The sequence below is a fragment of the Gekko japonicus genome, unplaced genomic scaffold (assembly GCF_001447785.1).
Source record: "Gekko japonicus isolate JY-2015 unplaced genomic scaffold, Gekko_japonicus_V1.1 scaffold1165, whole genome shotgun sequence".
In the NCBI taxonomy this organism is placed as follows: Eukaryota; Metazoa; Chordata; class Lepidosauria; order Squamata; family Gekkonidae; genus Gekko; species Gekko japonicus.
In genome coordinates this window covers 458,980-471,839 of record NW_015170311.1, presented here as the reverse complement: position 1 = coordinate 471,839, position 12,860 = coordinate 458,980, and the positions used below count along the sequence as shown (strand labels likewise).

Sequence of the window (12,860 nt, the reverse complement as noted above, 5' to 3'; positions counted from 1 at the left end):
ACGAGTTAACAGGATGTTGAGGCGACTGTGAAGCGCGTGGCCCTCCTCCTCTCCTCCCTGCCCATTACCTGCACTCTGTCCTTGTCACAGCAGTTGAGTGGCGTTCCTAGGGGAGGGGCTAGGAGAGAAGGAAAGGGGGAGGGGGGAGCGGTTGGCGCACCTGTGGGGTGAGCGCCCTCCTGCCCGGGCCTGGCCTCTCTCCCGCGCAGGTTGAGGCGAGCACACCGCTCCCCGCCCTTCCCCCCTCACCCCCTCTGGGGAGGCGGGAGACGCTGCTGCTATGACAGCTGCGAAGGCGTTCGCCTAGCAGGCGCGCTTTGCATAACAAGCGAAAGGTGTGTGCGCGTGTGGGGCTGGTTGCGGGCGCGCGCCGGCAGCCGGAGTACGGCGGGAGAGCGCCCAGCCGACCGAGGGAAGGCTCCCCCCGGCATGTAGGCTGCCTGGAGGCTTCGTCAGGATGCAGCCCGCGTGTGTCAGGGCCGACTCGCTGCTCCTCAGCCGCAGCCCCGCCGCCACCGCCACCGCCAGAGACCAGGAGCAGCAAGTGCAGCTCCGGCAGAAGCTGCGGGAGCTGCCAGCCTTGCTCCGGAGCGGACTCACGCTGCGCAGGAAGAACTCCGCCGCTGGAGGCCGGGTGAGTGGGCGAGCGAGCGAGAAAGAGAGCGACACCTGAGTCGTCGCGTAGTCCCGAGAGCCCCCGTGGTGGAGCAAGGGGAGCGCTCCTGCCCGACGCGCCGAAGCCCACCGCAGAGTAACGGGCAAGTTGGGCAGCAGGCACTCCGGGCGAGCCTCGGGCGCGCAGGGCTTCCTCCGCCCGGCCGCCCTCGCTGCTTCTGCTGGGGTTTCGCGCTCGGCTGGGCGTCAACAGAAAAGAATGGCTTGGAGCGCAGCGAACTCGCGAGCAGCTGTGGCGGCCAACAGGGAGAGAAGGTAGCGCCCCCGAAGGCACCTGTCTTCTCCTGCGAGGCTGGGGGAAAGGCAGTGGGATTCCCAAGGCAGCCGTTGGATGCCGGGTTCCCGGGCCTGCCACTGCGTGGCAGGGGGGGCGGGGTGGGGGGGGGGGGGGTTGGCTTCTGGAGCACTAGTTGCCGATGGAGGAGGAAGGGTGCGGGCAGGCACCTCACTCCCTCCCGGGAGGAATTTCGTACTTGAGGGTCCTGCAGCTCAACCGTCCCCGTGCTTAGTCAGTTCAATGGGACTTCCCCCGAGGGTTGCCAACTCTGGGTTGGGGAATACCTGGAAATTTGGGGGGTCGAGCCTGGGGCGGGGAGGGACTTCAGCGAGATATATTGTCTTAAGAGTCCATCCTCCGAAGCAGCCATTTTATCAATGGGAACTGATTTGTGTTAGGAGATAAATTGTAATTCCGGGAGGGCTCCGGGGCCCGCCTGGCGGTTGGCAACCCTATCTTCTCTCAAGTAAAATGTGTCTGGCTGGCTTCTTAAGATAACTATAGTGTATCTTGGTTGGTACAAACTGATGTGGTGACTTATTTATTTTATTTATAGCCTGCCTCTCTCACTGAGACTCAAGGTAGATTACAAAGGATGGGGAGAGAGAAGCAATCATAAAGTATAGGACTGAGAGAGCTAAAGTCAGTTTTATGTACGTATCTAGTAACAGTATGGTGCTTTGGAATGTATAGAGTACTTCACTTGCATAATGCTCACAATAGCTCTTCAAGGTATGTTGTTGTTTATCCCCGTACTGCAAATGGATGGGGTGTGTGTGTCCTGAGGCTGAGAGCATAGGTTACCTAAAGCTGTTTGATGAGTTTACAGAGGAGGTGAAGATATGATCCATCCAAGGACTTCCTGAACTATAGCCTGGAGTCTTTTGCCATTGCACACCTGCGAAGTAGTTGGTTGCCCACAATTACACCACAGGAAGAGTGCAATCCTAAGAAAAGTTACTCCAGTCTAAGCTCATTGATTTCAATGGGCTTAGACTGGAGTAACTCTTCCTAAAATTGCACTGTAAATCAGTAAGTTGCTACAGCACTTTTGTATATTGATGGCCCTTTCACTGATTGTTAGTCTGATCACTTCCCATGCACAGCTCATTTGAATTAAGTTCTATTGAGTTCAGTAGTAAACATTTTATTTAGTATAAATTTAGTATAAAGTTTACTTAGTATAAATTTTGATGGATTAGAACCATATGACAATGAAGTGTGCTCTACTCCATGAAAATTTATGTTGGAATAAAATCTTTTGAAGGCACCACAAACTGTTGGCCCCTTTCCCAACAGTCTATTGTGGCTACCCCTCTGCATCCAATAGGATTTAACCCCAACTAAGAATATACTAGGTTTGCAGTCTTGGTGGTCTTAATACCTCTCCTTGGCCCAGACTATTCAGGGAGACAGATCAAATGAAGTATGAGGAAACATGAAAGACTCAACGTTCAAGTAACCTTGATCACCCACTGGTATGCACTGTCTGGATGTGTAATGTACGAATTGGATTATCAAAATGACAGTAAGCAGCAGTTTCCACAATACATTGCTGTTGGTTGCATTGTCCATAGGAGCAGTACAGAGACTGGTTTTGTGTAGAGTAAATTATCTTGTGTCAACTTTATTTTCTGTTGCTTCAAGATATAACAACACTTGATTTGTATATGGACTTTTTACTGGTCATTTACCAGAAATGGAATGGTATTTTATCATCCATAGATTCATTCTACGTATTGTTTTTTTACTGGCCAGAGAGGGACCTGCTGACTTTAACTGGCTTGTGTGCTCTAAATTTTAAACTGAATTTATAGTCCTGTTTAATCCATAGACATAAATTAGGACTTGATCAGATTAATGGAAGTGGTGGTAATTAATTTTAGACAAATCTTATGAATTATACAAAGAAACCATATATTTGTAGTAAGTTCTTGGTTAAAAAGCTCTTGAGGCTTATCTGTGTAGCTATAACTGTTTTCTGGGCTTCTGTCTTTGGGAACATGTGAATAATGGAGCTTGGAGGTTAGATGCCTCATAGTGATAGATGTGTAGCATTTGAGAACAAACCAAAGCATAGGGTGTGGGTGAACCCCTAGTCATTGTATGTCACAATAATTTTCTTTAAAATTACATGAGTACTCAATGCTCTGTATAAACAGTAATTACTTGCTAAAATTATACCTGCATAGCATCAAGAGAGGCTCTGAAATGAGGTTACTCACAAATAACACATTTGCCATGTCCTAGTTAACGCAGTCCTTCATTAATCGGTGAGTTATAAAAGTGTAATTACTGTTGTCAGACTACCGTTTGCAAATAGGGACTACAAGATAGAGAGAAGATAAATGACAATACCAAGACAGGTGATTGACACAGTCGGAAATATAGCCAAAAATCCTTGCCTCCCAGTTGTGCATTTTGGTAACTAATTAGTATTCCTAAAATTACAGGTAGAATAACAAGTTCCGATGGAAATAAATTATAACGCTTTAATCTGGCAATTTGATATGTGTCAGAGACCTATGGTTTGTGCTTGCATCTTCACATATAAATTGTTTACTCATTGGGCAGCTAAAATCTTCTGAAGACTACTTGAGTGATCACTGTTAGGTAATTGTAATGCTACATAACAAATACAAATAACTAGTAGAGGTTACAAGAGATGATGTTGAAAATAATTAATTTGGAGGAAGAACAAATCTGGACAGATTGGCTTCCAAATCATCTAGTATTATGTTGATATTCAAGACAGATTTGCAGAAATTAAAGGCAGTCTCACATTACCATTTGCTTCTATTTGCTGCCAGCAGAAGGTGAACATATATGTGCATGTGCTGAGATTGCAGGATCACAAGTGCAAACAGCATAAACATTTGAAAAGAGCCACATCAAAGAAAAATAAGGATCACAAGTGCAAACAGCATAAACATTTTTAACATGGGAAAATGTAGTGTTATCACTTGAAAAGAGCCACATCAAAGAAAAATACAGAATGAGGGAGAGGGGAATTATTATTTCGCTGCAGTGGTTAATGCCTCTTTCTAGTTATTAACTGGGGGGAAATACCTCTCTGCAAACACTAAAAAAAAATTGAGGTAGAATGAAAGGTGTGGTGGATGGTATGTTAAGAAGTTCAGTTAACCTGCATTGTAGGGGTGTGATTGACTGTAGTTCCATGTATACTGCAGTGTGACACAAAGTCCCCATCTATACTCTATAAAGCAATATGATATTACAACATGGGTGGGTCTTGATGTATAGTGAAGCCTTGTGCATGTAACCTAGTACAGTGCTGTACTTGAACCCTGCGACCATTACTTGTACATGTAGTCCTCACTTCATAGTTCTTGCTGTGCCAATCATTTCTGAGCAGCTGACCTCTGGTTGATTGCAAATCCAGGGCTTTTTTTGTAGAAAAAGCCCAGCAGGAACTCATTAGCATATTAGGCCACACCCATGACAGCACAGCTCATTAGCATATTGGGCCACACCCTGTGTTACCAGAAGTGTGGTCATCCAGCCACACCCACCTTTTGCTTCTTATTCTGTTTACCTTGTTTGTTGTCAAAACCCAGGGCTTTTTTTGGAGCAGGAACTCCTTTGCATGTTAGGCCACAGACCCCTAATGTAGCCAATCCTAATGAGTTCCTGCTGTTGGGTGTAGCCTATTATGCTAATGAGTTCCTGCTGGGCGTGGCCAACTTGGGAGCCAGCCGGAACTCCGTTCCTGTGCGTTCCTGCCCAAAAATAGCCCTGTGCAAATCTATGCTGATGATATTCCCAGGAGGATCTCTTCCCACCTTTCCAGGTCTTGGTCAGGCAAGGAATTATTATCTCTGGGTTGTGGGCAGTACAGACAGTTTATCTCCTCTTCTACTAATACTGTATGGGAAGGGCCCCACTGCCCCGCACACTGCAGAGAAAGAGGATTAACTTCCCGGTTTTGGGGTGGGAGAGATCTGTTACCTTAATTTGTCTTTTATTTCAGGAAAGTTACACAGGGGAGTAAAACGAAATAAATATTTTTACTTATAGGTAGATGTAGAATCTGGTACACCTGCCAGCCTTAGTATTTAAGGGAGAACTATGCCAAGGCATGTTATTGTCATTTCTGCATTTCATCAAGGAGATGCTTGTTTAGCTCCTCCACAGCTCTCTTCATCTGTGTACATAAAGCTTTATATAACGCTAATATTTTATGATGCAGTTTGTGTGTATAAGGCTTAAGTCAGCTGCTAAATTTTTAATTAATATTTTGTGTAGATGGGAGGAGGCTAAGTGTGTTCTGTTCATTGTTGTGTTGTGAGATATATTATTGTTTGTTTAGCACTCCAGAGTTTTAATAATGCAGGTTTATGTCTAATGAGCTCATCAGATGGTTTGCATTAGTACATGGTGAACCTGTTTTAGGGTAGTGGATTGGGACCAGTCCCTGGGATCCATTAATGCCTGAAATTGGTGACATAGTTTGTACAAAAATAGCAGCTATAATTTAAATTGGTGGTTTTTGCTTTTATAGCATGGATGTTTATTACCATAAAGGTGCAGTTAGATAATTTGTAGTAGGTGTCATTATGTGACTAAAAATAGACCCTATGTACAATACTGAGTTGTAATTCTCTGTTTATATAGTCTCCAAGGAAACTAAATCAAAATAAGCTTCTCTTAGATTTTTCCCTTACCCCTTTAGCTTGTCAATAATATATAAGTGGGTCAAATACCTTTCCCTCTTTTTCTTTCCCGGTCTTATCCATTGCTAGCAGTGTTATCCTAAAACCACTTTTTTGGGGGGGGTAGGGGGGTAGGACCCTGTGAAGAAATGCAGTTTTTCTAGGAGGTTTCAGCAAAAGCCCTACTTCACATTTTAAACGTTTTTCTTCCTCTGGGCAGAGAATAGGCAGGAGAAGAAGGAAGTCAGTGCAATTGCTTCCAAGATGTATCTCAGCCCACCTTCATACAAATGCTAATAGATCTAGCAAGAGAGATAATGGGTGGGTCAAGATCTCCCCCTTTCCTAAAGCAGGGAGCAGAGATTTGGAGGAATAGAATAATAGTCTTCAGGAAAGAGATTCCTGGAGATCTGCAGGATAAGCCTCTTTGACCTGGCATGACCTGGTCAGTGGGTAGAGAAACATAATATGATAAAAACTCCTTGCAGTAAGAAAGAGGTCTCTTTCTTTGGGTGCTGAGTCCATGAGAGCACACAGACCTCTCCGCTGGGAAGGCAGCCATTGACCATGTGGTTGCCTAAAGAGGTGGAAGGAAACTTCAAGGTAATGCAAACTCTGTAGAGATCTAGAACTCTTAAGTTAAAGAGCCTGTCCTATATTTTAACATCTGATAGGGTATGTATAGAAAGAGGGACAGAGAATCTGCATTTCTTTTGGATCCCTTGCTCAATCTGGTGCTGTGCTAGAAGTATGCATGTGAACATTTTCTTTTTAATACTTTATAACTTTTGATACTGGCAGTGGTCCTGTGTACCACATAGACCTCTTACTGTCTCAGACATGCTATTTTAAAAGGAGTACCAGGGGAAGGCAGGCAGTTGGCACGTGGCTCTATAATGATCAGGCACTGGGCAGTGGGAGATGCAGAGGCAGGGCCTCAGAACTTGGAAGGGAAGCTGGGAGTCCTGACCCTCACAGCAGGCAATTAATTACAAAGGTCAGGTGGTGGGCTGCCCAAAAGTGAAAGAAAAGCCTCTCCGGGTGTTGAGAAAAACCTTGGAAGGCAGGGCGGAATAGGGCCTGCAGGCCTGAGCAGGTATGTTCTGCCACAGCCCCATTAACAGATATGAGTAGGATTCTGAGTAGACCAGCTTAGGATTCCTCTTGAAGTCTAGTTGTTTGAAGTGAAACATTACTAAAATGTGTTCTGCTGTTTCTGTGGTTCTATTTATTCTTTTAGTTTGCCTTGTTTGGATTATTGTAACATTATTTAATTATGTTAGCCTGTGCCTAAAGTGCTATGGCATTAATTTCAGTGGTCCCCTCTTCTCTTTTGAGGGGAAGGAAGACACTCTGCTACTATTGGATTCCTCTTTCCATGATCCCCAGAGGCAGGAAATTTGTTGCTCTTTCCATATCCAGGGGGAGGAGGAGACTGCCTGTTCAGTCTGGAGACTTCTGCAGCTGTCTCAACAGCCCTCTACATGAGCCAAAGAAATAAAAGTTACATAGCTGATTCATTCAGGTAAACATGAACACTAGGACAAAGAATGAACAGTGAGAGTGACAGTCAGTCACCCTTAAGGGATGTGTGGGAATGAAAGAGTCCCTCCAGCTAGGGTGGGTCAAGAAGAAGGAATCTTCATGGTAATCATGATCTCTTGAGACAGAGAAAAGGACTCTCTTGCTGTGTTTGGGATGTTACAAAGCTTGATCAATTCAAGGAGGGAAGCAACAACTGCTAAACATTGGAGTGAGAATACAGCTAGATCACCTGTTGCAAGGCTCTCCTCCCAAATGCTGCCTCATCTGACATGGTAGTCCATCTTACAGTGCCTGATAAATGTGGATACCACAATCCATGTAGGTGCTTTGCATATATCCGCAATAAGATGCATTAGTGTTAAACTGTATTGATGTGGAGGCACTTATCACTGAATGAGTAGTGATCCCCTCTTGAACTGCAAGGCCATGGTATTCATATGCCAGTGAAGTGCAGTCTTTTAGTTAGGTGTTCAGTGTTTTCTTGGAAACTTTCTTATTTCCTTTGATTACTGGATGATAAGCTGCAAAGAGCTAACCATGTTTCCTAATAGGCTTGGTCCTTCTGAAATAAATGTGAAGTACTCTGTGACGGTCCAACAAATGTCAGTTTTTCTCCTTGTGGTGAGAAGAAGCAAGTTGGCAAACAATTTGTGGTGAGAAGAAGCAAGTTGGCAAACATATCTCATTTGATTTGTGAAAAGGAGTGTTGACCTTGAGCAGACAGGTGGCATCCATGTGCAGGACCAGCACATTCTATGGAACACATACCAAAAGAGTGCCCAGCTTCAACACTCTCCTGGCTGAGATAACAGCTACTAGGCAGATATCTTCAGAGTAAGGAGCTTCAGGGGAACTTCCCTCAAGGGCTCAAACAGTAGTTTGGTTAAAGCTTGAAGGATAAGATGGAGTCTCCAGGAAGGAAACCTGTTGGAAACTGAGGCAATGTTACCCTTTCAGGAATCATTTCACCGCTACGTGGCTGGAAAGAGGCATACCCGTACCCAATGGAAGAAGAGTACTCAGGGCAGCCACCTGATGGTGAAAAGTGCTTGCATTTGTCATGACCTGGATAGTCCAGGCAAATCTGATCTCATAAGCTAAGTACGACCGACTCTGGCAAGTACTTGGAAGGGTGACCTCCAATATCCTCAAGTTGAGGAAGCCCCATAGAGTTTGGTTGCAAGTGTTTCTCTTGCACCATTTCATAAAGACCTATCAGACACTTCTGTAAATTCTGCAAGTAACAGTTTTCTGGACCCCCATCATTGTCTGAACAACCTGATCAGCACTTCCTACTCAACCTCTATGCTGTCAGAAGAAGCCAAGCTTTGTCCAGATGAGAGATTACATCCTGTTCATCATGTTGGACAATGCTGGAAGCCAGGGCTTTTTGTGTGTGTGTGTGTGAAAAAGAGGTGCTGGAACTCTCAAGAGGGAAATGAAGTTTTCAATCTGTATACTGAAAACTCATGAACTTTTAAAGGTTTTAAAAATAATTTTACTGAATTGGTTCCAGAGCTCTGTTCTGGCATGTTCCCCCAGAAAAAAGCCCTGCTGGAAGCTCCCATGGAGGTTAAGCTGACAACTCCAGCAGGCCGGAAAACCATGTCCTCCTGGCCTAGTGTGGGGCCAGGCAAATCAGCTCTGTGATTTCCCATTTTAGCTTGGTTAATACCTGAGGTATCAGTGGAATTAGAGAAAGCATATAGAAGGCCATGGAGACCTCAGGCATCCATTTTCAGTGGTTGTTGACACAGATGCCATTAGAAGAACTTGGGTGTCTTTTTGTTGGTTGGTGAGTCAGAGAGGCCCGCACAAGGTGGACTGTTGAGTCAGGATCTACAATACCTCATGGCCTTCCTCTGGTCCTGTCTGTATGAGTGGGCGAATCCACATTGACATTGCTGCTTTTCTGTTCTTCTCAGGGTATGAGGATGGTTGTTCCTTACTGTGGGGATAGGAGGCTGTTGAGACTTCACTTCCAACCCATGCTGCCACCGACCCAGCCAGATGTAAACATGGCCAGAGTGGAAATGGCATTAGGCCCATGTAGGCAGAATATACCCTTGACCAAAGAATGTTACACTCCTCCTATCTGGGATGGTCGTCCTCTTCGACTGAGCATGCAGCTTTGGGAGGGATTCACATGCAGTGGTGAGGGAGGTAGGGGACACCTGCCTAGCCAGCCAGACCAGCTGAATCAACCCTGGCGATCAATGGAATGACAGATGTCATAGCCAGATTGGAAAAACAACAACAACTTCCCTTCCTCTCCCCACAACAGGCACCCTGTGAGGTAGGTGGGGCTGAGAGAGCTTGGAGAGAACTGTGACCAGCCCAAGGTTCACCCAGCAGGCTTTATGAGTCGGAGGGTGGAATCAAGCCCAGTTCTCCAGATTAGAGTCCGCCGTTCTTCACCACTACACCACACTGGCTCTCATAGGCAGTCTTCTCACACGTGAGTCAGGATCTGATAAAATAATGGCACTGGTCGGGAAAGAGAAAGGGGAGCATAGACAGAGAAGGGGAGCTTGTCTCTCTGGCGCACCACTTACTGCTAGGAAGGCTTAGGCACCACTTACTGCTAGGGGAAGGAGTATCACATTCTACTAGAATGAAAGGCTCTCAAGAGGGAGATAGAGGGCCTCAGCATGGATGTAATGCTTATTTGAAGATCTCCAGCAGTTGACCAGGACTCTCCCAAGTGAGGCAGAGCCTCACTTAGGACAGGAGGGGGAGGAGGGGTGAAGAAAAGAGCCATGGGCCTGATTAAAGCCATGGGCGGGCCGCTTCCGGCCTGCAGGCCTTAGGTTTGAGACCCTTGATCTAGTATAATCCTCTGCTCAATATAGGATCAGCCTAAAACATCCCTGACAAGTGTTCATCCAGATGCTGGTTGAAGACTGCCAGTGGGGGGGGGGAGCTTACCACCTCCCTGGTTTTGAGTGTGTGTTCTCAGGAGAAAGTACTTATCACTAGGTTATCAAGATATGGGTGAATGTGAATGCCTCTGAATTGCAAGTTTGTGACTACTTGTGATCATCAGCTTTGTGAATATCCAAGGTGTTGTTGTTGATCTGAATGGCATGGCTTTGTATGTCAGTTTGAACGTCAGACAAAGTTGTCTGTTAGAGTTGTGAGCATCTGAGGGTACTCCTAGGTCATATCTATGGAAGCCCTGAAGTCCTCTGGTTGCAAGGTCCCCACTATGGTCCTCAAGGTCTTCATTTTGGACTTCCTGTACATATCAAACCCATTTGGGAATGTGAGGTTCAGAATAGCTCTCTGGTCTCAGTTTTTAAAAACCCAGAAAACTGTAAACCTTTGAAGCAATGGCATGGGCTTGATGGTTGTAGTCTCCAATGTGTAGTTGATGGCATTAAGGTGTGCTGCCTTTAATGGGGCAATAAGAAGACTGGTGAGTGTGAAAATCTGTTGTGAGGTAGGGTGATGAATTCTATGGAATAGCCATGATCAGTGGTCTCCTTCAACCATTAATTGGTATGTCTCTTTCCTTTATTAGATGGCACATTGAATTAATTACATTTTAGTTCCTTCATTCTCCATCACTTTCTATGCAGTCACACGTTGTGTGTCAAGATTGTATATGGCATATTTCCTGGGGTTGGGACTTCAAATCCAGCCAGTGTTGTGGAAAGGAGGAAGGAGAATGCATCCTTCCCCAAACCAGGAAAGTCTTTGGGAGCTGACAGTTGCTAGGCTCATTGGAATTGTTGATTCCCCACGTCCTCTCAGGCTGACTTAATGTTGGTTTTGCTGCTGGTCTGATCTTGTTTCCCTCCTTTGTTGGAGGTCAGCGCTTCACCTGAGTTGCTATATAGAGTCGAGGCTCTGAAGCTTTGCTTGGATTTGAACCATGCCTGTTTCTTTAAGTCAGACCTGAATTGTGGAAGCATTCTACTAGAATGAAAGGATCTTTTGCCACCTGTCCTTTTTATAGATGAACAGCATGACTAAATTCTTGTCTGTTAAGATGTCTGTTGTCAACAAATGATTTTCTGCTGAGGACAGGCCAGTGTGCCGTGTGAGACTTTGAATGGGGTCCACCGTCCAAGACTTGAGCCAGTGGTGTTTTCTGGCCATGGCATGGGAAGCTGCAGCTCGTGCTGAATACATCTCAAGGAGGTAGAAATAGGATTCCACTGAGTTGTTTTATATATGTACTTTTTTAAATAGAGGGAGCATCACCATGTGTTAATACAGAATGTGTAGAGGTTTAACAGCTGTGTGTATGTTTCTAGAGTCTGCACAATATGTCAGCATGGTGCAGAAAATATTCTCCATGTCATAAAATCAATATAAAGGTATATGATTGAGACATTTTCTTCAAGAATATAGATATTTGACAGAGTATGGATATTTAACACAAGAGTCCTAGTTGAATTCCATGCTATGTTGACACTTTCATTGTTCTGGTGTAAAATTCCCCACAATATTTAAAATGAAAATGGCAGCCATTTACTGTCATAAACTATTGCTGTGCATTCTTAAAACAGCTGCTGTAGTTCATCCCATAGGTGGTTGTACTTCATTGGTGCAAGATGTAATTCTTGAATAAAGAAATGCCATAAGACATTAGTATGCTCCTCAAGTGTGCATGTTCTTACATATACATGCTGAAATAAAATAATAGAATGGGGATAAAGTTGCTTCATATTTCTCATAGTTTGCTTTGCCAGATCCTTAAGAGAACAGAAAAAAGAGCTAAGCAGTAGTTGTTGAGCAATACCACAGTGATATTATTAGAATTTGTATGACCCTGTATGTTGTTTATTTGCCTTGCAGTTAATTTTTGCTGACTTGTCTTGAGCTTTTCTTGTGCTTTTCTAGCGCAAGGCTTGTCAAGTTTGACAGGCAAGGGGGAGAGGGAGCTGGAGAGCCCCTGTTATTACCCATCACCATCTGCCTGCTTGTCTTTTATTATTGTTCGCAAATGAGTGGCAAGAAGAACATTTTTGGCACTTTATTTATTTCCTGCACAGAACTATTCTGAGGTGGTGAGCTCCAACCAATATCCCCCTTCCTGTACTGCAGTGAGGGTTCAGCTGAATGCTTCCCATCACCAATGGAGCTCCCCCTCCCAATGCCCCTCTGGCTGTACAGGCAATAAACAGCTGGCTTAGGTGAATTCCCTTCCATCAATAGATGCCTCAAGGTGTTCACCAAGTTTACCATTCTGGTATTTATTTAAAAACTTTTTTTAAAGTAATCAGCTGTGTTAATATTCAACTAAATCTACATATCCAGACCTCATGTCATGATGTCTGATGTCTATTAAAAGTAACTATTTCAAAGGAGTTAGTCTTAAATTTGCATATAAGTTATAGGTATGTGTACACTCATGTTTGCTTTTACTGTACTATTAGCTACCAAGTTTGAGGAGAAAAAGTGGAGTACAAATGGCTTAAAATCATAAAATTAAATTAGTGTCCAATAATAGTAACTTTTAGAAGGAGTCATCTTGCATTCAGGGTTATCTTCCTTTTGGGTAAATATGGTAACTGTATTTAGAAGAATCCTCCATGTCTATAGTATTTGTTTTGCATTTATGTATGTTTAAATAGTTCCAGGTGTTGATTGGTGTGACAGATGTTGATAATCCTTCCATGCCCACTGTGAGTCTGGGGAAGGTGATGGGTTAGGTTGCCAGCTGGGGAGAAGATGCTCAT

At 44.5% G+C, this 12,860-nt stretch overlaps 1 protein-coding gene across 1 annotated transcript in view; it reads left to right on the top strand.

The window, feature by feature from the left end:
* The first annotated feature begins 457 nt into the window (after nt 1-457).
* Nucleotides 458-12,860, top strand: part of RAPGEF5 (Rap guanine nucleotide exchange factor 5) — a 176,978-nt gene continuing 164,575 nt past the window's right edge. Inside the window, exon 1 of the mRNA XM_015417994.1 lies at nt 458-634. Coding sequence (XP_015273480.1) covers nt 458-634 — 177 coding nt within the window. The remainder of the gene's footprint in view (nt 635-12,860) is intronic.